General features: G+C 45.9%; 1 protein-coding gene across 2 annotated transcripts in view; it reads right to left on the bottom strand.

Annotated features, from left to right (window-relative positions):
* rragca (Ras-related GTP binding Ca) overlaps positions 1 to 26,722 on the bottom strand; it is a 66,988-nt gene that overhangs the window by 12,915 nt on the left and 27,351 nt on the right. For both annotated transcript variants that reach the window (XM_038800875.1, XM_038800883.1), the window contains exon 2: positions 6,585 to 6,784. In XM_038800875.1, coding sequence (XP_038656803.1) covers positions 6,585 to 6,784 — 200 coding nt within the window. The remainder of the gene's footprint in view (positions 1 to 6,584; positions 6,785 to 26,722) is intronic.

The raw sequence follows: 26,722 nt of genomic DNA, 5'->3' as shown, positions 1-26,722 counted from the left end.
GAGGTCATTCATGCAGGCCCCACCTTCTCAACCTTGGTCTTCACAAGAGATGTGGCGGCCCTCAGGTTAAATCACCACCAGTCAGCTCTCAAAGGGAAGAGCAGCCTTAGGTCCACTGGGTATGTGGCAACATTTACATTATTTACATGCTTACCAAAGGAAATTAAGAAGTGAGACAGACAGACAGAGTCAGTCAGTTAGACAGACAGAACAGGGAAAGAGCATGATGAAAAAACATTGAGAAGAAACGGAAAAGAAAAAATGCTTAACGAGGTTACGCGCATTGTATACTTGAAAATAGTGTTTATTGATAACATGTAAAACTATGTAGGTGGTGTACAGGATATTCTTCAAGGATTTCACAACTGCCTCAGTAGTCACATCTAATTTCTTCCTCACGATCCATTATGAGAAGTGATCAGCCATGATTCGAGAAGACCTGCCACGAAAGACAAACGCCAATTCCCATCCATTCCTACGGCTTGGTAGTAACTGCCTGGGAATGAGGGCCTCTGTGGTCAGGCTTGTGCACCACACACACACATGGTATTTGCGATTTCTTCAATGGCCCTTTTTATGTTCAGCTACCCTGCCACAGGTTGGGCACACGCTCTTCATTTTGTCACGCCTAGGTAAACTTGATAAATGTTTTTTGGAGAATCGGCAGCCAAAGGGAAACGGGAATGACCAACCACTCATTGTAGTCTAGCAATTACCTAATTCAGTAAAAAAAGTATTCTGCTGTTCAAACCAAATTTACTTGACGCTGCTGCCTGGCTTCTGCAAACTTATCAATTGAAATGGTGGATGCTGACACACTCATTTAGCAACTTCTCCTTGCAGAGTTGCAGGTTTCCCTGAGGTAGTTGACAGTTATCTCCTCACCAATTGGGAGTGAGACTCGAGCCTCCTTAACCAGGTTGACATCATGGGATGCAGTACGGTCGTACATGGCCCTGAATAGTGTGCCAGCAGTAATTTGCCAATTTCCTTGAACATGCACTGTCTCATATGTGAATCTCATGAGATGCAAATAGAATCTCTCAATTCGGGGGGGGGGGGGGGGGGGGGGGGGGCTGGTCTGTGCAAGCTCAGTGAGGCCAATGGTTTATGATCCTCTTCAATGGTGACTTTCAGGCTGATAATGTAGTTAGACACCACCTCGTAAGCCCATGTGACTGCAAGAGCTTCATTTTGATAATGGCATACCGTATTCTGGAGTCAGACAGCCCATAGAACCGTAGAATTGCTACTGTGCAGAAGGAGGCCATTCAGCTCATTGAGACTGCACCAACGCTCTGAATGAGTACTCTACCTAGGCCCACACTCCTGGCCTATCCCTGTAACCCCACCGACCCTGCATATCCCTGGATTGTGGGGGGGAAACTGGAGCACCCAGAAGAGAAACCCATGAAACGGGGAGAAAATGCGAACTCCACACAGACAGTCACCCAAGGCCAGATTTGAACCGGAGTCTGTGAGACAGCAGTGCTAATCACGGTGCCACCGTGCCGTCCTCAGACCTCCAGATCCGTAATATACCAGTCAGCAGCATCCACCTGGATGCTTATAAAATTAAATTGATCCTCGCCCTGCTGTAGTAGTGAGCAGGGATAAGTTATAATGAGCCAGGACAATTGAGCAAAAGCAGCATTATTTTTATGTGCAAAGCACTTGTCCTGGTGCATAGCCCAGCACCAGGTCTGGCCTTTTCTGGGGTGTTGCAGCAGCCTGTGCCACGTTGGATAGAACTTTTGCCAACTGGTTCACCTTGCCCAGGAAGCTCTAGATGTCTGCACTGTATGTTCTATGTCTATGTCTAGATGGGCTAGGAGCTCACCAATGGCTTTTTGTTTTCTTCTGGGCTTGCTGTGATATCTTTACTGCTGACGATTTGTCCGAACAGCACTGAACAGAGATCTTGGGATACTTACATTTTTCATTTAGTGTTAACCCTGCTTCATGTAAGCGTTCGAGGATACCAGCAAGCTTCCTGTCATGATCCTCCAGTTGTGCTGTGGACCAAAACATCACCTGTATGGCAGATTACACCCTCCAGGCCTTCCAAAAGCGCTAACATCGTGCCTTGAAAAATCTCAGGAACCAAGTGGCAAGCGCTTGAAACAGAATCTGCCAAAGGGGCAATACACTTGGTCAGCAATTTGGATTTCTCATCTAGTGGACGTTGCCAGCCGCCACTGTTAGCATTGAGCTTTGAAAACACTGCATTTGGAGCTTGGTCAGGATGTTGCCACTGACAACATTGGGCGGACTGCTCCTCCCACTGCCTTGAATTGTGTCAGGTCGACAGATATGGGCTGGGATTCTCCAATCCCACGGCCAAGTTCTGATGCCGGCGTGAAAAGTGGTGCGAGCCACTCCGGCGTCAACGGGCCTCAAGTGGCAGGTATTCACCCCTTCCTAGGGGGCTAATACGGCTCCGGCGCCCAAAAGCCGGCACTCCATGGCCGGCGCAGGTCCACAGATGTGCGTGGGTTCTTGTCTTCACGCCGGCCCCCAGGCAATATGGTGGAGCCCTACAGGGGCCCGGCACGGAGGAACATAGGCCCCCCCACGGAGCTAGCCTGCCGACCGATCGGTAGGCCCCGATCGCGGGCCAGGCCACTGTGTAGGCACCCGACCCCCCACCAGGACGGCCAAAGCTATCAGAACTCGGAGGTCCCGCCGGGTGGGACCATACGTAACCCACGCCGGCGGGACTCTGCCTAACGTGGCGGGCACTTGGCCCGTCGTGGCCCGGAGAATCGCTGAGGGGGGCGCTTTTAACTGCCCCTGACTGGCGTGGCGCCGATCCCGCGGGTGCCCGCGAATTGGCGCCGGAGAATCAGCAGGCCGGTGTTGATTCATGGGGTCGCAGAATCCCAGCCATGGTTTTTTAAAAAATAAATAAATTTAAGAGTACCCAATTTTTCTCTCCAATTAAGGGGCAATTTAGTGTGGCCAATCCACCTAACCTGCACATCGTGAAAGACACAAGGAGAATGTGCAATCTCCACACGGACAGTGACCCACGGCCAGGATTCTAACCTGGGTCCTCAGCACCGGGAGGCAGCAGTGCTAACCGCTGTGCCATGTGCCGCCCTGACAGATATGGTTGGAACCGGTTTGGCTTTGGAGCTTGGATCATGCCGGAACACCATTCAGTCGGCCGAGTGAGAGGATGAGCCCATTTTGTAAGTCACATCCAGTTAATGTTGCACTTGCTTCATGAGCCGGTGCAGTATTATCTGTGGTGCAAACAGGCACCACAGACAGCTTGGTATCCTCCATCAATGTGATCCTCAGTCGCCCAAAGCCAAAGTTTTGGAAACTCTTTTTTTTAAATTTGGAACTAGACCCTTGCTGGTTGATCTCAATCTTCTAAAGGATGTTGCGGTTCTCACAGTAGCAAATATAACCCCTTGATTGAAGAAACGGGGGGGGGGGGGGGGGGGGGGGGGGGGGGGCGAACACGGGGAGGCCGAACATGGGGAACCATCAGCCATTTAGCGTGACGTTTGTTGAGGGAAAGTTGTTAGAATCAATCATTAAGGAGGTTATAGCTGGACACTTGCAAAAACCAAAGATAATCAGGGAGAGTCAGCATGTGCAAGGGAAATCAAGTTTAACTAATTTATTGGAATGCTTTGGAGCAGTAATATCTCCTGTGGATAAAGGGTAGATTTACTGTGCTTCAGATTTCCAGAAAGCATTAGGTGTCACATCAGAGGTTATTGCAGAAACTAAAAGTTCATGGTGTTCCTACATTGCTATGGTGTAGGGGGCAACATATTAGCCTGGCTAGAAGATTGCCTGGCTGGCAGAAAACAATACATGTATAAATGGTCTTTGTCTGATTGGCACAAAGTGACGAGTGAAGTCCCGCAGGAGTCTATGCTGGAGCTTCAACATTTTACCATTTATATCAATGGCTTAGATTGGGGGTGGGGAGGCACGGAAGCCAAATTTGCCGACAATGTAAAAATAGGTAGGAAAGTCTGTTAAACACAAAAGGAGTTTGCAGCCAGATGTAGTTAGGGTTGTGCGAGTGGGCATAAATATGGCAGATGAGAGTATTGTTTGGGAAAATGTGAAGTTATTCACTTTGCCAGGAAGAAATAAAAAAGGTGGAGCTGGTGCACTGCCACCCTTTTGTGGTCAGTTGGATATCCCCTTCTTTGACCTGGAGTGTCTCCTGCCTCTGTTGCTTTTTCTGCCTCTATTACTGCTTCTTGCAGCTCGTTTGAGACACTCATCACCCTATGCATGCAAATACTGCCCCTCTGGACCCTTTTGTATCTCTCCCCTCTAACCTTAAACCTATGCACTCTTAAGCTTTAGACTCCTTTGGGAAAAGATGTTGACTATCTAGATTATCTATGCCGCTTGTTATTTTATAGATGTCTAGATATCGCCCCTTGACATTCAATGGCATTACCATTGCTGAATCCCCCACAATCAACATCCTGGGGGTTACCACTGATCAGAAACTGAACTGGATTTGACATATTAATACTGGGCTACCAGGGCAGGTCAAAAGCTAGGAATCCTACACGAGTAACTCACCTCCTGACGCCCCCCCCCCCCCCCCCCACCCCCCAAACAAACCTGTCCACCATCTACAAGTTACAGGTCTAGGGCAGCATGGTGCCACATTGGTCAGCACTGCTACCTCACGGTGCCGAGGACCCGGGTTGGATCCTGGTCCCAAGTCACTGTCCATGTAGACTTTGCACATTCTCCCCATGTTTGCGTGGTTCTCACCCCCACAACCCAAAAGATGTGCAGGTTAGGTGGATTGGCCACGCTTAATTGCTAAAGTCAGGAGCGTAATGGAATACTCTACATTTGCCTGGATGCGTGCAGCTCCAACAACACTCAAGAAACTCAACATCACCCAGGACACAGCAACCCGCTTGACTGCTCCTCCTTCCACAAACATTCAAACCCCCCACCACCAATGAACAGTGGCAGCCATGTGTACCATCTACAAGATGCACACCATCTACAAGGTTCACTGCAATAACTCGCCACGGTTCCTTAGACAGCATATTCCAAACTCATGACCACTACCATCTAGAAGGACAAGAGTAGCAGATACCTGGGAACCCACCACGTGGGAGATTCCCCACCAAGTCACTCACCACCCTGGCTTGGAAATATATCGCCGCTCCTTCACTGTCACTGGGGCAAAATCCCGGAACCTCCTCCCTAACAGCTCAGTGGGTGTTTCTACACCCTGCACCTCAAGTACTGCAGCGGTTCAAGAAGACAATTTACCACCACCTTCTGAAGGGCAACTAGAGATGGGCAATAAATGCTGGCCTAACCAGCGACTCCCACGCCCCGTAAATGAATAAAATAAAAAAGCCGTGTGGAGTCGTCAGCTGCAGAGGTTTTTTTTCTCTGCCTTTCTGCAAACAAATCTGTGACGCAGCTTTTTAAAGATGATTTCTGTGTCTTCACTTCAGGTGTTTTTAATCATATCAGGTCGCTGCCCCGTTAGCTTTCCAGCATTTGAATTTCTGCTCCAGCTTCTTTGAGATTCTAGGTTTCTAAATCAGCTTCCACCAAGTTATACATTGTATATTCAGTCGTTTTCACAAAGAGATTCTAAGTCTTGTATGGTTGAACATTTAAGTGCTTATTGATAAAAACATAACTACGTACATTATAAATGGCACAGCTCAAGCTATGGGCTAACTCCATGCTTGTTTCTATACAGGTCTCTGTCCAGTCCACAATGTCTCAGGTCATGTGTGGGTGGCATTATTCCCCAGTCTTACATTAATTCTTGCTGAGCCTGATATCCTAATGCTACACTAAGAATTTACCACCTGTCAGAATGGAACTCTGCTTTACACTGTTCAATATCTGGGCCAGAGAAGTTGTTTGTTAATGCATTAACAATTATTAGCTTGATTAAAAAGGTACTAACATTTAACTACTATAACTTAAATTAACTGCAAATTCAAGGTAAAGGTCATGTTTGGGTGAAGCAAATTTCGAACAGCAAGTTCTGGGAAGTTGCAACTTGTGACATATTTCTTAGTCCCCGAACTTGTTGGATAATTTGCGCAATGATAGCAGAATGGCTTAACGCCACATTATCTGTACAGCAAAATTATAAAATGCCATTGGATTTAGGGCAGCCATGGATTTAGGGCAGCCAAGAGCTGGAGGCAGCGATTTTGAAATAAATATCAAGAATATGATAATTGCTCCAATGATTTTCTTTCCATGGGGCGACACGGTGGTTAGCACTGCTTCCTCACGGTGTCAAGGACCCGGGTTTGATCCCGGCTCCGGCCACCATCCGTGTGGAATTTGCACATTTTCCCAGTGTCTGCATGGGTCTCAACCCCACAACCCAAAAGTGTGCACAACAGGTAGATTGGCCACGCTAAATTGCCCCTTAATTGGGAAGAAAATTGGGTACTCCATTTATTTTTTAAAATTATTTTCTTTTCTATCAGTGGTTAATTGCAATATAAATGCAGAATTATTTTTAAGGGGAAAGATATCTTTCATATCAATAAGCGTGACAGCAATGCAGCAGTTATACTGTCATCCATATCACTTACCTCAGGTGGAGTTTCTCTAAACCAGCATCAGCAAGGTCATCATTGGCTCGTTGGTGAATGTCTCTTTGGGTTTCTATCTTGTGATCATCTGACAAACCATCTACTTTGTGGATGAATACTTCAAAATTGATTTCAGGATTGACTTTGTATGCTCTGGATACTGTCAGATGAAGTCTTGCTAGGGCTTCCATATAATCATCCTGCCAAGGACACAACATTCACCAGTAAGCTGACATTAGCAAGGAAGACAACAGAAACCATACATACACCATTGATGAGAAAACATTTTTCCAATCAATAAAAAGCAAACAAAGGACAGTTGTTTGCTTTCATGAAAGAACAATCACTATGGTTATTTTACAACATTTGATTTTTTTTTGTCAACTAACCAAGTAACAGTTCCAATCACTGATGTGGCTATTAATGGCACATACTTTTGTTTTGTTTCTTATTTGGGAGCAAGGACTAGGGCGTGGTAGAGGAAGAGAGGAAAAGTTTAGATTCCAGTAGATTTGATTATTAACTATTTCATGCGCTGTTCAGATGTAAATCGTTTTGTAAAATATTTTTGCCCAGAAACCAAAATGGTAATTCTGGCAGTAATAGCAATCCAGATTTATTGTTGCAGCAGGAGGGAGCAGTCTGGACCCCGGCATTGCAAGAAAATATCTGGGTTTAAATTCATTTTCAGGGTGACAAGTCCCTTCTGCTTTTGTCAATCTGATAACGAGGTTTAGATGCATTTAGTCTCTTCAAGTTGTACCCTTAACCAAATTTGAAAATCACAAAGTTATAGGCAGAATCAAACCATTGGCCCCATCAAAACTGCACGAGCTTCATCTATTTTTAGTATACAACACACAAACCTATGAAATGAAACAGAGGGCATTATTTTGTATATTTCTCCTCTTGCCTGCTCTGCCCCAAGGCAGTTACTTTTCATTTCCACTTTTAGAAAAGCTCTCACCCAAACAACCATTTAAAAAAAAACTCGATTAGCACTGATCTAGCCAATTTTTCAAAAATTATTCATTCAAGAGATGTGGGCTTCACTGGCTAGACCAGCATTTATTTCCCATTACTTTCCCTCAAGGTGGTGGTTGTGAGCAGCTTTCTTGAACCACTGCAGTCATGCTGCTGGGGAGGGTATTCCAGGATTTTTACCCAGCAACAGCAAAGGAACAGCAAAGATTTTTCAAGTCAGGATGGTGAGCAGCTTGGAGGGAAGCCTCCAGGTGGTGGTGTTCCAATGTATTTGCTGCCTTTGTCCTTCTACATGTCAGTGGTTTTTCATTTGGTAGGTTCTGTGAAAAAGAGCCTCGGTGAGCCCCTGCAATGCATCTTGTAGATGGTGCACACTGCTGCTTTTGTGCGTTGGCAATAGAGGGAATGAATGTCTGTTTATGGCTGCAATGAGGTTAGGAGCTAAGCAGTCGTGGCGGAACCCAAACTGAATGTCAGTGGGCAGGTTATTGCTAAGCAAGTGCCATTTGATAGTGCTGTTGACCCCATCACTTTACTGTTGGTAAGAGAATAGACTGATCGCATGGTAATTGGCAAAGCTGGATATTTCAGAATTCATAGAATCCCTGCACTATTACTTTGAGATAAGGACTTTATAAAACATACAAAGATGAATTTGCCCCTTTAAACAGATGTCCCATCAATTTTGTACATTTTCTAAGGTATGTCATCTCCATTTAATTATTTATCCGCTTACTTTTTTTGTGAACACATACTATCCTTCACTGAAGGAGCAGACTTTCTCTAAAGTTTCTACAAATACATTTCTGCAACGAGCTGCTGGCACATTGCACGAGAACAGCTTGTATATCATGAGCTCTGTGCTATTAACAGTTTGGTGTGTCAATGGTGCATCCCACTGCATCACTGAGTACTTCTCCTTTCGCTAATTTCCTAATTAGACTGGCCAAATCTATAGAAACAGCATCTACGATTTTGTCACTAACCTAATCCACATCAGGTGAGAAGGGAGATTAAACAGTTGCAACATTCGATTAGCACTTCATGATCTAACATATGCTTAGTCATCCACTAAATTTCCAAAAAACATTGATCCAATGGTATATTAACAAGGGTAGGGGAAGAAGGTGAATTCTGTGCAATGAAAAATAGCAATATAAAATGTAAAGATTTTTTCAATTGAAGCTAGATTATTTGGCAAAAGAATTGCACCTACAGGACTATTCAAGTCCACAATTTTCCAGGAAAGCAGAAGGGACAGCCAGGTGTTAAAAAACAATCAGACGCAAATCTCACCAGTGTCATTTCCACAAATTAATTGCAAATAACTGTTCAGCTTTGGGAAACGACATTACTGGAGCAATAATTTAAGTATAAATCCAGAATCTGTTGGGAAAATAACAATGTGCAAATCAATCAAATCTGTGGCACAAAGAGATAGAGAGTTGCAAATTGCTGAACAATTTGTGCTGCCCCGCCTTTGGCCTTGTCAAAACAGTAGCTGGTTGCCAACTTACCCATTTTGAAGAATTTGCTGCATTTGCACTGTTTAACCTCACCACAAAGTTAGAACTGGTACCTAAAGGATGTTTTAATGGCAAAACTTTATGTTCCTGCAATGCCGATATTTTCTCTCCTGGCACAGAAGGAGAATTGAAACTGTGCAGTATCATTCCTGCAGGCAGTAATTTATTTCTAGAGATTTTTAAAATGTAAACTGACTTCACACAACAAACGTGTTCTTTTCTCTCTCTCATTCAATCATTCCGTCTTTAAATTTTGGAGTCGTGACTACTTCACCCAGAGTCTTTGAATATTTTTAAGGCAGAGGCAGGTAGATTTTTGACCAACAAGCATGGGGATGAAGCATGGGGCCTCCCTGAACAGGCGCCAGAATGTGGTGACTAGGGGCTTTTCACAGTAACTTCATTGAAGCCTACTTGTGACAATAAGTGATTATTATTATTCAGAAGAATTCAAGGATGAGTAAACAAAGTGTTCTGAGTTAAAGAGACAATTGCAGTGACTAGATTTAAAGTGTGACAGCAGCCTTCGAAAGTAAAACAAATCTGATGCCAAGTTAATGGAGTCTGGGAATCGAGAGTTAAAGCACAGTTTGCTGTTAAAACAGCTAAAGCAGTTGGCACAGTAGTCAAGACAAAGATATCCTAAAGAGGTTGGTGCAAAATCCTGGTCTGGATTCGCTGTTAAAAGTGGAGCAGAAGCTAGCCTTGTTTAAATGTATAATTTGAAAAACCTGGAGTGGTTTTGGAATACAAACCACTAAGAGAAAGCATTATTATTATTGAGAGCCGATTTTAAAGCGCGTTTCTGGGAGTAAAATTTGGAAACACTCATGTGATCATCTGAAGGCATTCTGAGGAGAAATCCACAGACACTGACTTGGTTTCAGAGTGTGTATCTGACCAGTCATGTGGTGTGCTTAAAGGGACCTTTTGCATTAATGAGAACATGATAGCTTAAGATGTACTGTTTAATCCATGTTAATTTACAAATCTTGTGTATTTGTTAAACTAAGTAGTAAAGGAGTATTGTACAACAATCCAACTTTGTTTAATAAATGATGTTTCCTTGTTGTTAAAACTAATTAGCTGTCTTGTGACTTTGTTCCTCCGCGTTCTATAAAAAAAGTAAAAGTTGTGGTCTTTTGAGCCAGGGTTCCATTCTAGGATTTTCCTGTCCAGTTATATCAACTGGGACCGTAACACACGAGAAGAAAACAATTAAACCACTTGTTCTAATCAACTATTTTTAAGCAGTTAATAATCAAATATAAAACTGAAAAGCTTTAAAATTAATCTCTCTTGTTTTCAATTGTTTTGTGGAAAAAGCTCAAAAACCATTTTTCAATGAGAAACAGTATTGGGAATAACGCATGCTTAGGAAGGTCCTCAGTACACAGGGTCAGGCTACGGGATACTGGGAATCAGAGGGGCTGAATAACTATGGTTTGGTGATGGAAACATTTTTTTTAAAAAACTGAGCTACAAGTTTTGGAATAAAGCTCAAATAAACAATTAAAAAATAATTACTTGCATTCAGAGTCTTATGACACCAGAAAGTACTTCAAGATGTAAAAATAATTCACCAGTACCCAATCTTCTGGTTCATATACTCATTACATCTATGTGTCCACACTTAAGAATCTAAGTATGAATAAATCACAGTCAATCAATGGTTCAGACTGTGAAAATGATAGGTACACTAAAACAAAAAGCTCCAAGCGTCAGAACTATTTCAATAGATATAAACTTTAAAATACCACATTTGCTCCTCGTCAGTTCTCATTCTCACTTTGATTTCATCACCAGCTTCTATCTGTGAAAATTGGCACCTTATGGTGCAAGAGTAATACAACCCACCATATGGACCAGTATTAAGTAAAATCATTGACAGCTCAGTTTAATTTAGTGGTGTTAGGAATGGAAGGCAGGGATCTTCTGATGTAGTTTATAGTGTCCCAACCACTGGGCCAGAATCTTGGAGTTCCTGTCCAATTTCAGGACTTGATGGCCAACAGGTCAGTTATCGGCCTGTAAATCCTTCCAATACACTTGATGACAGGCAGTAAGAGCAAGAGAGTTTCCTGGTCAGCCACACTGCAGAAGATAATGGCAATAACGGCAAGATTTTGTCAAGCATAATCAGGAACCAATCCAGTGCAAGGCAATGGTCACCAACATCCTCTTAGGGTATGGTACCTGAAGGAAGGGGAGGATTCACAGAATACGGTGCAGAAAAGGCCATTCGGCCCATTGAGTCAGCACCGCAACATGAAAGGCGCTGGTCTGCCAGTCCTAATCCCATTTGCCAGCACTTGGCCTACAGCCTCGAATGTTAAGACATGCCAAGTGCTCAGCCAGATACTCTTTAAAGGATGTGAGGCAGCCCACCTCAACTACCCTCCCAGGCAGTACATTCCAGACCATCACCACCCTCTGGGTAAAAAGGTTTCTCCTCAAATCCCCCCTGAAACTCCCACCCCTGACCTTGAACTTGTGTCCCCTCATAACCGACCCTTCAATTAAGGGGAACAACTGCTTCCTATCCACTCTGTCCATGCCCCTCATAATCCTGCACACCTCGATCAGGTCATCTCTCGGTCTTTTCTGCTCCAGCGAAAAAAAACCAAGCCTCTCCAACCTCTCTTCACACCTTAAATGGTCCATCCCAGGCAACATCCTGGCCAAACGCCTCTGCACACCGCTCCAGTGCAATCACATCCTTCCTATAATGTGGCGACCAGAACATCACACACTACTCCAGTTCTGGCCTCATCAATGTTTTAATATAACTCCAACATGACTTCCTTGCTTTTGTAATCTATGCCACAATTGATAAAGGCAAGTGTACCATGTGCCTTTTTCACCACCCTATTAGAATATAGAACAGTACAGCACAGTACAGGACCTCCGGCCCATAGTGTGTGCCGACTATTTATCCTAATCCTAGATCAACCTAACCTACGCCCCTTCAATTTACTGCTGTCCATGTGCCTGTCCAAGAGTCGCTTAAATGTCCCTAATGACTGACTCCACCACTTCCGTTCGCAGTGCATTCCATGCATCCACCACTCTGTGTAAAGAACCTACCTCTGACATCTCCCCTATACCTCCTCCAATCACCTGAAAAATTATGTCCTCATGACAGCCATTTCTGCCCTGGAGAAAAGTCTCTGGCTATCCACTCTAACCATGCCTCTCATCCTTGCACACCTCTATCAAGTCACCTCTTCCATCTTCGCTCCAGTGAGAAAAAGCCCTAGCTCCCTCAACCTTTCTTCACAAGACATGCACTCCAGTCCAGGCAGCATCCTGGTAAATCTCTTCTGCACCCTCTCCAAAGCATCCACATCCTTCCTATAATGAGGCGACCAGAACTGGACACAATATTCCAAGTGTGGACTCGCCAGGGTTTTATAAAGCTGCAGCAAAACCGCGCAGCTCTTAAACTCAATTCCCCCTGTTAATGAAAGTCAAAACACCATACGCCTTCTTAACAACCCGATCAACCTGGGGCAACTTTGAGGGATCTATGTACGTGGACCCCAAGATCCCTCTGTTCCTCCACGCTGCCAAGAATCCTGCCTTTAAACCTGTATTAAGCATTCAAATTCAACCTTCCAAAATGAATCACTTCACATTTATCTAGGCTGAACATCATCTGCCACATTTCAGCCCAGCTCTCCATCCTGTCAATATCCTGTTGTAACCTGCAACAGCCCTGCAAGACTATCTACAACTCCACCAACCTTTGTGTAATCGTCAGACTTATTAATCCACCTTTCCACATCCTCATCCAAGTAATTTATAAAAAAACACAAAGAGCAGAGGTCCCAGAACAGAGCCGTGTGGGACAACACTTGTCACCGACCTCCAGGTGGAATACTTTCCATCCACTACCACTCGCTGTCTTCTTTCAACCAGCCAATTCTATATCCAGATAGCCAGGTCTCCCTGTATCCCATGCCCCCTAACTTTCTGAATGACCCTACATGGGGAACCTCATCAAATGCCTTCATGAAATCCATATACACCACACCCATTGCCTGACCGTCACCAATGTGTCTCATCACATCCCCAATGAATTCAATGAGGCTTGTGAGGCATGACCTGCCCCTCACAAAGCCATGCTGAATATCTTTAATCAAACTATGTTTTTCTAAATAATCATGAATCCTATCTCTCAGAATTCTTTCCAGTATTTTGCTCACTACAGACGCAAGTCTGACTGGTCTGTAATTCCTAGAGATTTCCCTATTCCCTTTCTTGAACACGGGAACAACATTCGCCTCCCTCCAATCATCCGAGACTACTCCAGTGGAGAGTGAGGGCGCAAAGATCATCACCAACGGCGCAGAAATCTCCTCCCTCGCTTCCTATAGTAACCTTGGGTATATCTCGTCTGGCCCAGGGGACCTACCTATTCTGATGCTGTAGCCACCTAAAATGGACGCTGAGCTGCAAAGTAAGCCAAGCGCTAAGACTGCAGGGAAAAAGGCAGTTTAGCCAAAACAGCAGTCTGCAAAGAGAGCATTTTGCATTCTGCAAGTAGCAGAAACCAGTTTGGGCTCAGGTGAGAAGACCTTAGTTAGGTGCAAATGGCAAAACGCTTTGCATACTAATGAGGCAATCAGACCTGAACACCCACACAATAGAAACATTTGACTCTGAATGGACACATTTGAACCAAGGCCCAGACATCGAGGCACCAGAAACCTCCAAACAAAAGGGCATAAGAAACGCCCCCCCCCATCACGGAGACCCCCTCGCATTGGGGAATTCAAACAGTATCGATGAGGAAGCTATCCAATCGATACCTAGAGGTAAAGCCCGCCCAAGAAGAGGGAAGGACATTGGGGACCCCTATAAATATAGACCCCCACACATGGTCCTGTCTGTTGTTTTCGTGCTCCGGCTCTGACCAAGACCTCCAACTCGCATCCTGACTCCAGCCGTTGAGCACCAGCCGCCGAACCGTAAGTGCCAGTACGACGCTCGCTACGCGAACCAAGCCCGCTAGACCCCCAGTGACCAGCACGCTTTCTGAAGGTTGCAGCCCAAGACCGGGACGAAGGCCTCGCTCCCTGACCTTGCCTGTTCCTGTGTAGTTAAGTATTCTGTTTGCTTAGTCTAGTCATAGCTTAGTCCCTTAGTGTGTGCATGCGTATTTATTATAATTGAATAATAAATATTGATCGTTTGGAACTTACTAATCGGTGTATCGTTTTATTACTTTGAACTCGACCTTGGAATATATGTGAGTTGTCTATATGGCAACTGGCGACTCCTGAGCTGAAAAATACACAAGACAGAGCCTAGTGGTGTTAAGCACACGGCCTTTAACACAGGCAAGTTAATACACCCCAATAAACGCGTTTTGCGCCCATAGCAAAACGTGCAACATTTAGTGGCGACTTCCTGACGGGACACGGTTACAAGTGGTACCCCCACTCCGTCGAGGACCCTGAAATTTGAATTGGAAATCTGGTAAAGAAAACGGAAATAAATCACAAATATTCAAGGTGTTCAAAGCAATAAGCGTAATTCGGAAGTGTGTTTAGTGCATGCGTACTAACAGGGCTGTAAGGTAAAACTGAAAGCATTTTTGTTGCGACAAACTTTCGGTAGTTTTTTTGAACGGAACATAGCGTAAGCCGTACCCGTTTCTTGAAACACAACCCCAGCAACCCCCTGTTCCAAATTAACTAAAAGAGAGTCAGAGAAAATGGCCATGCAGGCAATGGAACGTCTGATGGATCCAGAAAGGTTTGTGTTCGCAGCGACCAGCAGCAGTAGCAGAGTAGGTCAGTGTCCCACGTGGGAGCTGGAACTCCGCAAGTATCTGCAAGGAAAGGGATGGCCCCTTTGGAAAGAGTTTTGTTTGAATGAGGAGACAGGTCCCGGAAGTATAGGACATACTTGGTGGGAGAACCTCTCTCAAATTCATAAAAAGAACTTGAGTAAAGCACGTAAGCCGATGGCGATTGTGTCCTGTTTGGCACAGTTGCGAGGCGCAGAGGAGGTCGTCAGGACGCTCCGGGCAGAATTAGAAGAAAGGAACCGAATGAGTAAGGTCGATGTCAGGGACATTGAAAGGGAGAATATGGATCTTAGAGGGAAGTTGGCAGAGAAGGGTAGAGAGGTGGAGGATGCCAAAAGGGCACACCAGTCTTGTCTAGCCCATCTCAGCAGTTCCCAGACCCAGTACGAAAAGGCTTATCAGGACGTGCAACGTGCCGTCCTGATAAGAGAAGAATCTGACAAGCAGGTAGAGGCTTTGCAGAGACAATGCTCTGACCTTAAAGCAGCTTTGAGAGCACTCCATGCTGCAACCACAGAACAAAGGCAAAGTACTGTGGATCACGCGAAATGCAGGAAGCAGATTGCAGAGCTGCAATCGCTGCTTTCAGTGCAAAATGGGTTTCAAAGCACCTTTGGAACACAGTTAGATGGAGAAAATGCCCCAGATTGGCAAGAATTAAGTGAGACAGCGCAGCGTTATGTTCAGGGAACATGTGCGCCAGCAGCGCAGCAGAAAAGGCAAGCACCCCAACCCCCCACAGATCAGATCATAACCGCACCCATGAATCCCGTAACCACGCAGAGAAAAGCTACAACAGAAGGCGCACCAGATATAACCTACACCATCCCCTTAACTGTAACCCAGCTCAGGGACGCATGTGAGAAGATCACTCCGTTCCTCCCCACCGCAGACCCCCACCAGTTTTTCGCTAAAGTGAAACAGCAGGCGACCATGTACGGCCTGGATGAGAGAGAGCAGGTTAAGCTCACCGTGCTGAGCTTAGACCAGTCCGTGGTAGCAGCCCTCCCCGACCCACAGAACGTTGCCGGAGGCACCCTAGAGGAGATGCACACCTCCATTTTAGATGCCATAGGGTATAATCGAGGTGACCCCGTAGAAGGACTTAATAAGTGCCGACAGAAAAGATCCGAACACCCCACAGCATTCGCAGGAAGGCTGTGGATTCATTTCAACGCAGTTTTCGGCGATTTAAATAGAGCGCATTTGAACCGGGAAAATATGGCTAAATGGACGCGCACCATAATCTCACACGCGACAGAGGCAGGACAGAGCGCTTGCAACAGTTATGACCCCTCAGAAGAGGCCCATAATGAGAAATGGGTCCTGAAAAGGTTGTCCCGCGCTTGGGAGCAATCAATTCAGGGAAAGAGTACGGTTAAATCCCCAGAAGAGGCTCAGGCTGCAGCAGATATTCAGGCAGTGAGAGAGCACCAGAAACCCGCATGGGTAAATGAAGGGAAGAGCAGCCCGCAGCAGAAAGGACAGGAATGCTATAACTGTGGACAGTTAGGGCATTGGGCAAAGGAATGCAATGCACCCCAGCGATCTCAGAGAGGCCAGCAGACAGGCACTCTGAACCGCAGTAAGGCAAAACCCATCCACAATATAGCAGTACAGTCAGGACCCACCAATGTGGACGAGACGAACTGACGGTGTTCGGGCTCCCCCACTTGGGTCTGTGACACACTATGGGATCCATCAGGGAGACCCGTAGTCACAGCGAGAGTAAAAGGGAAGCCCATAGAGTTACTTTGGGACACAGGAGGGTCCCGCACCACCATTAACTCTACGACCACGGCACACGCAGCCGACCACATCCACCATTACACTTAGCGGGTTCACAGGACACTCGCAGCAGGGACACATTACGGCACCCGTAGCAATCCAGCTAGGGAACATTTCCACAAGACACCCCGTAGTTTTAGTAAATCTTCCCCGGACAGCAGAACACATCCTGGGGATAGATTTTATGAACGCTCATAGCTTGTCATTCGACCCAGTGAACCAGTGTGTCTGGCGAATGGCTAGATCAGACAGAGCACCCGCCACCCTCACAGTAGGAGACTACGCTAATCGGATTAGCGCAGTGGGAGAGTACTCATTTGACCTGACTACCCTCCACACCGACAGACAAATAAAAGCCCTACTGAACAAACACAGGACAGCATTTGCCAGTCACCGTCATGACTGTGGCAGAATGACTGGACCAGTTCACGTTACCGGACAGGACCCCCGACCACAGAAACAGTATAGATTTCCCCTGGAAGCAGAGGTGGAAATAGAAAAGGTGATAGGAAGCTTATTGGAGCAAGGTGTGCTCAGAACGGTAGCCTCGACCAATAATGCCCCTATTTGGCCAGTGAGGAAGCCCGATGGATCATGGCGTCTGACCATCGATTATCGGGAACTCAACAAAGTCACCCCCGCAGTAGCCCCAACGGTAGCTACTAGTCCCGAGACCATGCTCAAGCAGGGACTCAACTCCAAATACTTCACGGTATTGGACATCAGTAACGGATTCTGGTCAATACCATTGGCAAAAGCGTGCCAGTACAAATTTGCCTTCACCTTCAAATCACAGCAGTATACGTGGACATGCCTCCCACAAGGATTCCACAATTCCCCCTCCATTTTCCACCGACAGCTGGCAAGTGGTTTAGAGAAATTCTCCCGCCCCGAATGTCTGGTACAGTATGTAGACGACCTACTACTGCAGACAGACACAAAGGCAGAGCACATTACGCTTCTGGCCGAACTCCTGGAACTTTTGACTTCAATTGGATGTAAAGTTAACCCAAGAAAGGCCCAGATTTTGGAAAATAAAGTGATGTATTTGGGAACAGTCATCACACACGGCAAACGCGAGATCGAATTCAAAAGAATTGATTCGATTGTCAAATTGCCCCTTCCCCAAAATGTTTCGGCCCTCCGGTCGTTTTTAGGACTGGTTGGTTATTGTCGGAACCACATCGACGGATTCGCGACAAAAGCCGCCCCACTCTCAGACCTCCTTAAGAAAGGAGCCCCCTGGGAATGGCTTTCGCAGCATACAGAGGCTGTGGAAGAGTTAAAAAAAGCCCTTAGCGCAGCACCCGCGCTGCTAGTCCCAGACCAACTTTCCCCCTATGCAATAGAGGTAGCGAGCACCGATCTGACCCTCTCGGCCGTGTTGCTTCAGGAACGGCACGAGCAGCTAAGACCAGTGGCTTATGCCTCCCGACTGTTAGACCCGGTAGAACAAGGATTCTCTGCCTGTGAGAGGCACCTCCTTGCTGTCTTCTGGGCAGTACAATACTTCTCATACATTACCGGACTCAACCCCATTACTATTCTGACCGAACACACACCCACACAGCTACTCCTAGACGGTCGACTGAAGGACGGTTCAGTTAGCCAGATTAGGGCAGCTAGATGGACACTACTTTTACAAGGACGGGACATTACAGTAAAACGGACCCGCACACACACATATTTAGCAGACAACCTCCAATACCCCGGACAGCCCCATGACTGTGAAATTGTAGCTCCCCTGCATAACACAGGACCCTTTATCGCAAAAACACCCCCCAGGAAGCTAGGGAACCCAACCCAAAGCACCCCACACACAGACACGTGTGGACCCCTGAGGATTTACGTGGACGGTTCATCCACAGTTTTAAATGGTGAGCGTATCACAGGATGCGGCATCTATGTCGAGGACGCGCAGGGTCGCGCTCTCGAAGAAATCGCACTAAAACTACCAGGTCACTTAGGCGCGCAGGCAGCAGAGCTCGCGGCCATAGCTTATATAGTGGACCACCCCGATTCTTTCCCCAGCCCAGCAGACATATATTCAGACAGCTTATATGTCTGCAACAGTTTAACCGATTTTCTGCCCCTGTGGAGGACACGAGGTTTTGTCTCCGCAGACGGGAAACCCCTTCCATCAGCCCCTCTACTCCAGCATATTTTAGAAAAAGCGAAGGACAGGACCTTCGGAATAATAAAGGTAAGAAGTCACCATAGGTCATCCCCCCCTGGGAATGTAAAAGCCGACGCACTGGCTAAGGCAGGTTCCAGGCGAGGACACTTATGGACCCCCCCAGCTAGCGCACCAGCTAGCGCCCCTGTGAGCGCAGTCCAAATCTCACAGACAGATATTAAAGATCTTGTAGCAGCACAGAAGCAGGATGAGGATCTCAGGGAGGTTTTCAAAGGCAACTTTGTGCCAGAGTACGAGAGATTTAAACACGCACTGACCACACATGAGGGTGTGATCATAAAGGAACAACTTTATGTGGTCCCGCAGCAGGACAGGAATGCAATGATTGCTTTATTTCATGATAACCACGGGCACCAGGGAATTGATGCAACCACGAGGCACCTCAGGCAGCTCTGTTGGTGGCCTAATCTCAGGACTGATGTAACGCATTATATTGAGAATTGCCTTATTTGTGCTCAGAATAACCCGGAGAGGTATTCTAAAAAAGCACAACTTCGGCATACCCGACCAGTTAACGGCCCCTGGACAAACCTCCAGATCGATTTTATAGGACCATTGCCCCCTTGTAGGAATGGCTATAAATACGTTCTGGTGGTCATCGACACCTTCACCAAATGGGTAGAGGCATTCCCCTCTAGAACAAATACAGCTAAGACAGCTGCAAAGATCCTGACCCACCACATCTTCACGAGATGGGGTTTACCCCGAAGTATTGATTCGGACCAGGGATCTCACTTCACAGGACGGGTCATGAAGAACGTCCTGACAATATTCGGCATAAAACAAAATTTCCACATTGCGTATCATCCACAGTCCAGCGGGATTGTGGAGCGCATGAATCGGACCCTAAAAACTACCCTTAGGAAAATGGTACAGGAGAACAATTCGACATGGGATTCAGTGCTCCCATTTGCACTCATGTTCATAAGGAACACTGTTTCCACTTCCACAGGATACACACCACACACACTCATGACCGGACGCCCTATGAAAGGTACAGAATTCCTTTTAGGACTGGACATGACTAGCCCCGAAGTGACGGCCCTCACACACGAAAAGATGGTTAAAGACTTGGTTGAGACTGTGAGGTCTGCACAGATTGCAGCCGCAGTTCAGCTAGGAAAACGCCGTCAACAACGCACAGCTTGTTTTAATAAGACCGTACACCCCACAGAATTCCAGGTTGGGCAACAGGTAATGTTATCTGTTTACAACCCCAGCAGTTTTTTGGCTCCAAAATATTCCGGTCCATACTCAATTTCGGATAAAATTAGCCCCTCAGTTTACAGGATAAAATATCCTAATGGGAAGACCGCGTGGTTCCATATCAACCAGTTAAAGGCATATGGAACACAGGCCAACCATGCTCACCATGTCCTGCTAGACGCAGCAGAACACTTCACCCCACCCACCAGAGACACCTTTCCACCATCCCCCTCACAGACCAGTTCATCATCGGACTCGCCCACGACTCCGCCCACAGACCACGACAGACCACGCCCCGAAACGCCCACAAGCTGCCACAGCAGAGACAGCAGGACAGACACTGACTCTGAGGACAGCGACAGCACACAGCCATACAGCCCACACTGCACCAACTACGACCCCGACTCCAGTGACCCCATGGAAGTCACTTACCTTAAAAACCCAGAACCACCACCCGACCCCGACTACCCCGACAACACACTTGACACAACACTATGGCACAGGGACAATTCATACAGACTTGTCCGCAACGATGAAAGTGACCCCCGGTCACACAATTCAAAAATATCATGCCTGATCCACACAAGGGTGTGGGATCCGGGAGAGCAGGACGACACGGTGTCTGAATCCCGATACGGCAACCCCTTTGTGACCCTGTTCACAGAGACAGAGGAAAAGTGAGGTGTCCAGATGATGTAAAATAGGAATCGTTTGAGGGAAACAATGTCCTTTCTGATGGAACCTGCACGTATGTTTGTTTATCGTTTTATGTTTGTTTGTCTTTCAGGAATGTAAATGGTTCAGTTGGAGGATGGACATCTTCTTTTCAGCTGAAAAGATTGTGACCACCTCACATACACGTTAGCTTGTCCGCCGATACCTTTGAGAACTTCGGTTCCAAAAAAAAACAGTTTGATTGGAGATCTTTTCAAAGTTGTAAGGCTTGTGACCGCCTTACACACCCAATAGTTTGTCCGCAGATATCTCTGAAAACTTCAGTTCAGTCCTCAGTGGGAGCATCTTGGCTCCCTTGTTTTTAGGTGCCCCTCTATTCGGTGAATAGAGGCTGCAAGTCACGGTTAACACATTCGTACCCGTTTAATCCAGGTTACTCAGGCAGTGGACAAACGGCACTGAGGACCCGCCCTGTCTGAGAACCAACCTTGGTCAGCCAAGCTCGGGTATGGCACAGCACGCCCTACCCGGGGATCCCATCCAACTCGTACCCGTAGCGGCCCATACGCAACCCATTCGACCTTTCATTTCCAAGTTGTTTTCATTTTTCGTTAGGCAGCCCTTAGGCCGCCATCCCACATGCTATTTACATCCGGGAACATTCGGATGGTAAACTAGCAAAGCCTGCGAGACGGCTCGCAGGAGAAGGATTGTTAGGTGTATTCTGGTCTTCAAATTCGCTTTTGAAAAAAAAAAATGAGGGGAGTCACAGGGTGTGACTTGGCCAGTCATTTTTAAAGGGTCAATTGGAATTTAAAAGACAGATGCACTAACAGGTAAAGATCTTAAACTGTGTATTGACAGATACTGTGCTTGATCCCATAGCTTTCGAAGGACGAGACAGGGATCGAAGCAAGGATTCTCCATACAGGAGGAAGAAAGAAGGAAGAACAAGTTGAAGATGATGGAAGCTCACCTATTGCTTTTAAATGTTATATTTGTATGTGTGGAAGCAAGACACGTTTCCCCCACAACCCCCACAGTAAATGTTTCCCTTACAGCAACTCCCCAGTGCTCAGCTCTGATCAGTGAGGTTCAGACCTGGTGCACAAAATTTATGACATGGTACTCCATGTCATACGTAATCGAATCACTACTGGTGATTGCGATCCTCATTATACTGGTACAGACCCTCAGGTTGAGGAAGTGGAAGAGGAGAGCCTCCCGTTCCTGCCCCTCAACCGTCTATGGAGTTCAATTTCCCATCTTCGGATTTCACCAAGCCCCTCAGCCCCTCACTGATTAAAGCACTCTGTAAATAAAGTTCGACCCTGTATTATATTGTCCTATACTCGACTGCCGAGTTAGGAAGTGTGATGTTGTGGTGTGAATGGTTAAGGTTTTAGAGTGTGATGAAATGTTTAAGTTAAGGTTAAGGATAATTGTGATAGGTAGAGGTTCCCGTTTGTGGTAATGCATGTCCCCTTTGACATAGCGCCAAGTAGAGATGTCAGTTAAAAAAATTTTTCCTCCCATAGTTTAAGATAGAATAGCCCAGGAACTGGCAAGAGGTCAGGGGACACAAAGAAGGCAACCCAGATGCACTCAAGGCAACGTACATAGGTGATCCTTCACAATATTTTGATTGTGAGGATCACAAGGAGGGAATGTAGCCACCTAAAATGGACGCTGAGCTGCAAAGTAAGCCAAGCGCTAAGACTGCAGGGAAAAAGGCAGTTTAGCCAAAACAGCAGTCTGTAAAGAGAGCATTTTGCATTCTGCAAGTAGCAGAAACCAGTTTGGGCTCAGGTGAGAAGACCTTAGTTAGGTGCAAATGGCAAAACGCTTTGCATACTAATGAGGCAATCAGACCTGAACACCCACACAATAGAAACATTTGACTCTGAATGGACACATTTGAACCAAGGCCCAGACATCGAGGCACCAGAAACCTCCAAACAAAAGGGCATAAGAAACGCCCCCCCCATCACGGAGACCCCCTCGCATTGGGGAATTCAAACAGTATCGATGAGGAAGCTATCCAATCGATACCTAGAGGTAAAGCCCGCCCAAGAAGAGGGAAGGACATTGGGGACCCCTATAAATATAGACCCCCACACATGGTCCTGTCTGTTGTTTTCGTGCTCCGGCTCTGACCAAGACCTCCAACTCGCATCCTGACTCCAGCCATTGAGCACCAGCCGCCGAACCGTAAGTGCCAGTACGACGCTCGCTACGCGAACCAAGCCCGCTAGACCCCCAGTGACCAGCACGCTTTCTGAAGGTTGCAGCCCAAGACCGGGACGAAGGCCTCGCTCCCTGACCTTGCCTGTTCCTGTGTAGTTAAGTATTCTGTTTGCTTAGTCTAGTCATAGCTTAGTCCCTTAGTGTGTGCATGCGTATTTATTATAATTGAATAATAAATATTGATCGTTTGGAACTTACTAATCGGTGTATCGTTTTATTACTTTGAACTTGACCTTGGAATATATGTGAGTTGTCTATATGGCAACTGGCGACTCCTGAGCTGAAAAATACACAAGACAGAGCCTAGTGGTGTTAAGCACACGGCCTTTAACACAGGCAAGTTAATACACCCCAATAAACGCGTTTTGCGCCCATAGCAAAACGTGCAACAATGCTTTTCCAAATTTCCAGCACATCCTCCTTCTTAATATCAACCTGATTGAGCCTGTTAACCTGGTTCACGCTGTTCTCACAAACAACAAAAGGTCCGTCTCTCTAGTGAATAGTGAAGCAAATATTAATTTAGGACCTCCCCTACCTCCTCAGGCTCTGTGCACAAGTTCCCTCCACTACCCCTGATTGGCCCCATGTTCACTCTGACCATCCTCTTATTTTTCACATAAAAGTGTAGAACGCCTTGGAGCTTTCCCTAATCCTTCCCACCTTTGTTTTTTCATGCCCCCTTCTAGCTCGAAGTCCATTTTTCAGTTCCTTCCTGGCTACCTTGTAACCCTCTAGAGCAGTGCCAGATCCTTGCTTCTTCAACCTTACATAAGCTTCCTTCTTCCTCTTGACTAGAAGCTCCACTTCTCTTGTCATCCAAGGCTCCTTCACCTTACCATTCCTTCCTCGTCTCAGTGGGATAAAACTATCCAGCATTCGCAGCAAGTGCTCCTGAAACAACCCCCACATTACTGTTGTGCATTTCCAGAGAACATCTGTTCCCTATTTATGCTCCTCAGCTCCTGTCTAATAGCAGTATAATTTCCCCTCTCCCAATTAAATACCATCCCATAATGTCTGTTCGTATCCCTCTCCATGACTATGGTAAAGGTCAAGGAGTTGTGGTCACTATCACCAAAATGCTCTCCCACCGAGACATCAGACACCTGGCCTGCTTCGTTGTCAAGCACCAAATCCAATATGGCCTCCCCCCTAGTCGACCTATCTACATATTGAGTCGACCTATATACAAAATGCTTCCTGGACACATCTGACAAAATCTGCTCCATCCAAACCATTTAATCTTCCCTTCTGCCTTCAGTGATCTATTTACAAACACGCCAAGCTCTCTTTGCTCCTCAGGACTCCCCAGTGCGGTGCCATTCATTGAATGTTTCCTTGTCAAATTGCACCTTCCAAAGTGTAACACCATTACACTTTTTAGGATTAAATTCCATTTGCCACTTTTCCGCCCAATTGACCACCCCGCCTATATCATCCTGTAACCCAAGACTCTCCGCCTCACTGCTAACCACCCAGCCTATCTTTGTGTCATCCGCAAACTTACTGATTCTACCCCCCACATAGTCATCCAAGTAATTTATATAAAGGATGATTATTAGGGCACCCAGCACAGATTGCTGAGATACGCCACTGGACACTGGCTTCCAGTCACTAACCTGTCACCACCCTACAGCTCAATCAACTTTGAATCCATCTGATCAAATTTCACTGTTTCACATGTGCATTTGTCTTCTTTACAGGTCTCCCATGTGGGACCTTGTCAAATGCTTTGCTGAAATCCCTGTAAACTACATCAACTGCACATTGAGAAAGAAGGGTTGGCAGCTGCACAAGACCAAAATCTGTAATAAATTATTTGCAAGCAGCACTGAATCCACATTTTCCTTCCAACAGTGTCAAATGTAAATAGAATTGTCATTTTGAAAATATTAGTGAGTGTTGCTACATAAATTAATTAAAGGAACATTGAATAACTTTGAAATAAAAACTTGCAGCAACACCTTACAAATCTTAATTCTTTGATATGGTTGTTCAAGTGATGCAAATACAACCAACTCTTGCAGCTAACATTCATTGTAATCCTCACTTACAGCTGCATTGCACTGAAGAATGAGGCTTGCTTTTTAAGCAAGGGAAGTTAATACCAATATTGTAATCATTTAAAAGTTCCAAGCTAAAAAAAGTACTTTTGTAAATGAGGTAAACGAGTTAACGACTAAGCCCAAAGTGATAGCACAAAAAAGTCAAATATATGCTTTATCTTGAGAGCTCATAATTGGGGCATTTCAAATCTTCAGCATTTGTATTAATTAATTATGCTGACCTCCATATTCTTTCCATTTTAGAGGACAGCATGCCAGGGAGTTCATTGCACCTCACTCTTTGTAAACTGCACTGCAAAAAATAAAGCTCAGAGTGCAAGTGCAGGAGGGATAAAGAAAAAGGACAATGACAACGCTCAACCATAAATCTGCACATTAGCTTAATTTTGTGCTGCAGGTGGGACAGAATGTTTGGTTTTCATTTTAGGAAATTTCAAATAAGGTAACAACTTGCTTTATTCCAAGAGTCTCACCATTAAGACTAACTTGATAGACAGGTAACAAGTTCTGGTTAGCTAAGCATTTTTTCAATATATTGATTTAGCTATGACAGGCTGTGCCATGGAAATGTTACACAACTGCGCCGAGGACCCGGGTTCGATGACGGCCCCGGGTCACTGTCCTTGTGGAGTTTGCACATTCTCCGGGAAGTCTGTGGGTCTCACCCCCACAACCCAAAGATGTGCAGGTTAGGTGAATTGGCCATGCTAAATTGCTCCTTAATCGGAAAAAAAAATTGGGTACTCTAAATTTACCATGTTACATGCCTAATGTGAAATTGGCAAATTTACAAATACCTAGAAAACTTAAATGATTTGGCACACGTGTTAAACAGAAGCCCAGGGACAGACTGCAAGCCCCTAAGGGTGCATTTGTATGATTAAGATTTTGCACTAAGCCTGCAGTTGCTTACTATTTATTCTCTCAGCCTGGCCTTTCCCCTTGTACAGCCTGTTACCTTAAGTCCAAAGGCCACAGACTTGAAAGGATACGGTGACCAACTACTTTAAACATCCACTGTTCAAGAGACCCACTCCTGCTCCCTCGACCCTATTCCCAACTAAACAGCTGACTATCTAACTTCCCCTCCCAGTGATGAACTGCATCCACCTGGAATAGAACCCTTCTTCCGACCCTCTCAGGGTATATTTAATCTTTTATTAATAATAATAATAATCTTTATTAGTGTCACAAGTACGCTTACATTAACACTGCAATGAAGTTTCTGTGAAAATTCCCTCATCACCAAACTACTGCGCCTGTTTGGGTACACAGAGGGAGAATTTAGAATGTTCAATTCACCTAACAAGCACACCTTTCGGGACTTATGGGAGGAAACCAGAGTAGTCAGAAGAAACCCACATAGACAAGAGGAGAACGTGAAGACTCAGCACAGACAGCGACCCAAGTCGGGAATCAAACTCGGGTCCCTGGCGCTGTAAAGTAACACTATGCTACCGTGCCGCCCGCCAATCAGAGGAATTCTGCCAGGTCACTCAGCTGTGTTGAGGCCCTGGGTGGCATTGCTGACCTCTACCCAAGCAGGACCCACCTCTGAGCCACCAAGGAGGCAAAGGCTAAGACTTCAGTCCGTCCCCCCAGCTCAAGGAGATCTGGGGAGCCTGACA

Source organism: Scyliorhinus canicula, chromosome 1 (genome assembly GCF_902713615.1).
Source record: "Scyliorhinus canicula chromosome 1, sScyCan1.1, whole genome shotgun sequence".
NCBI lineage: Eukaryota > Metazoa > Chordata > Chondrichthyes > Carcharhiniformes > Scyliorhinidae > Scyliorhinus > Scyliorhinus canicula.
The sequence above is the reverse complement of the archived record's forward strand: the minus strand, read 5'-3'. Positions and strand labels throughout refer to the sequence as shown.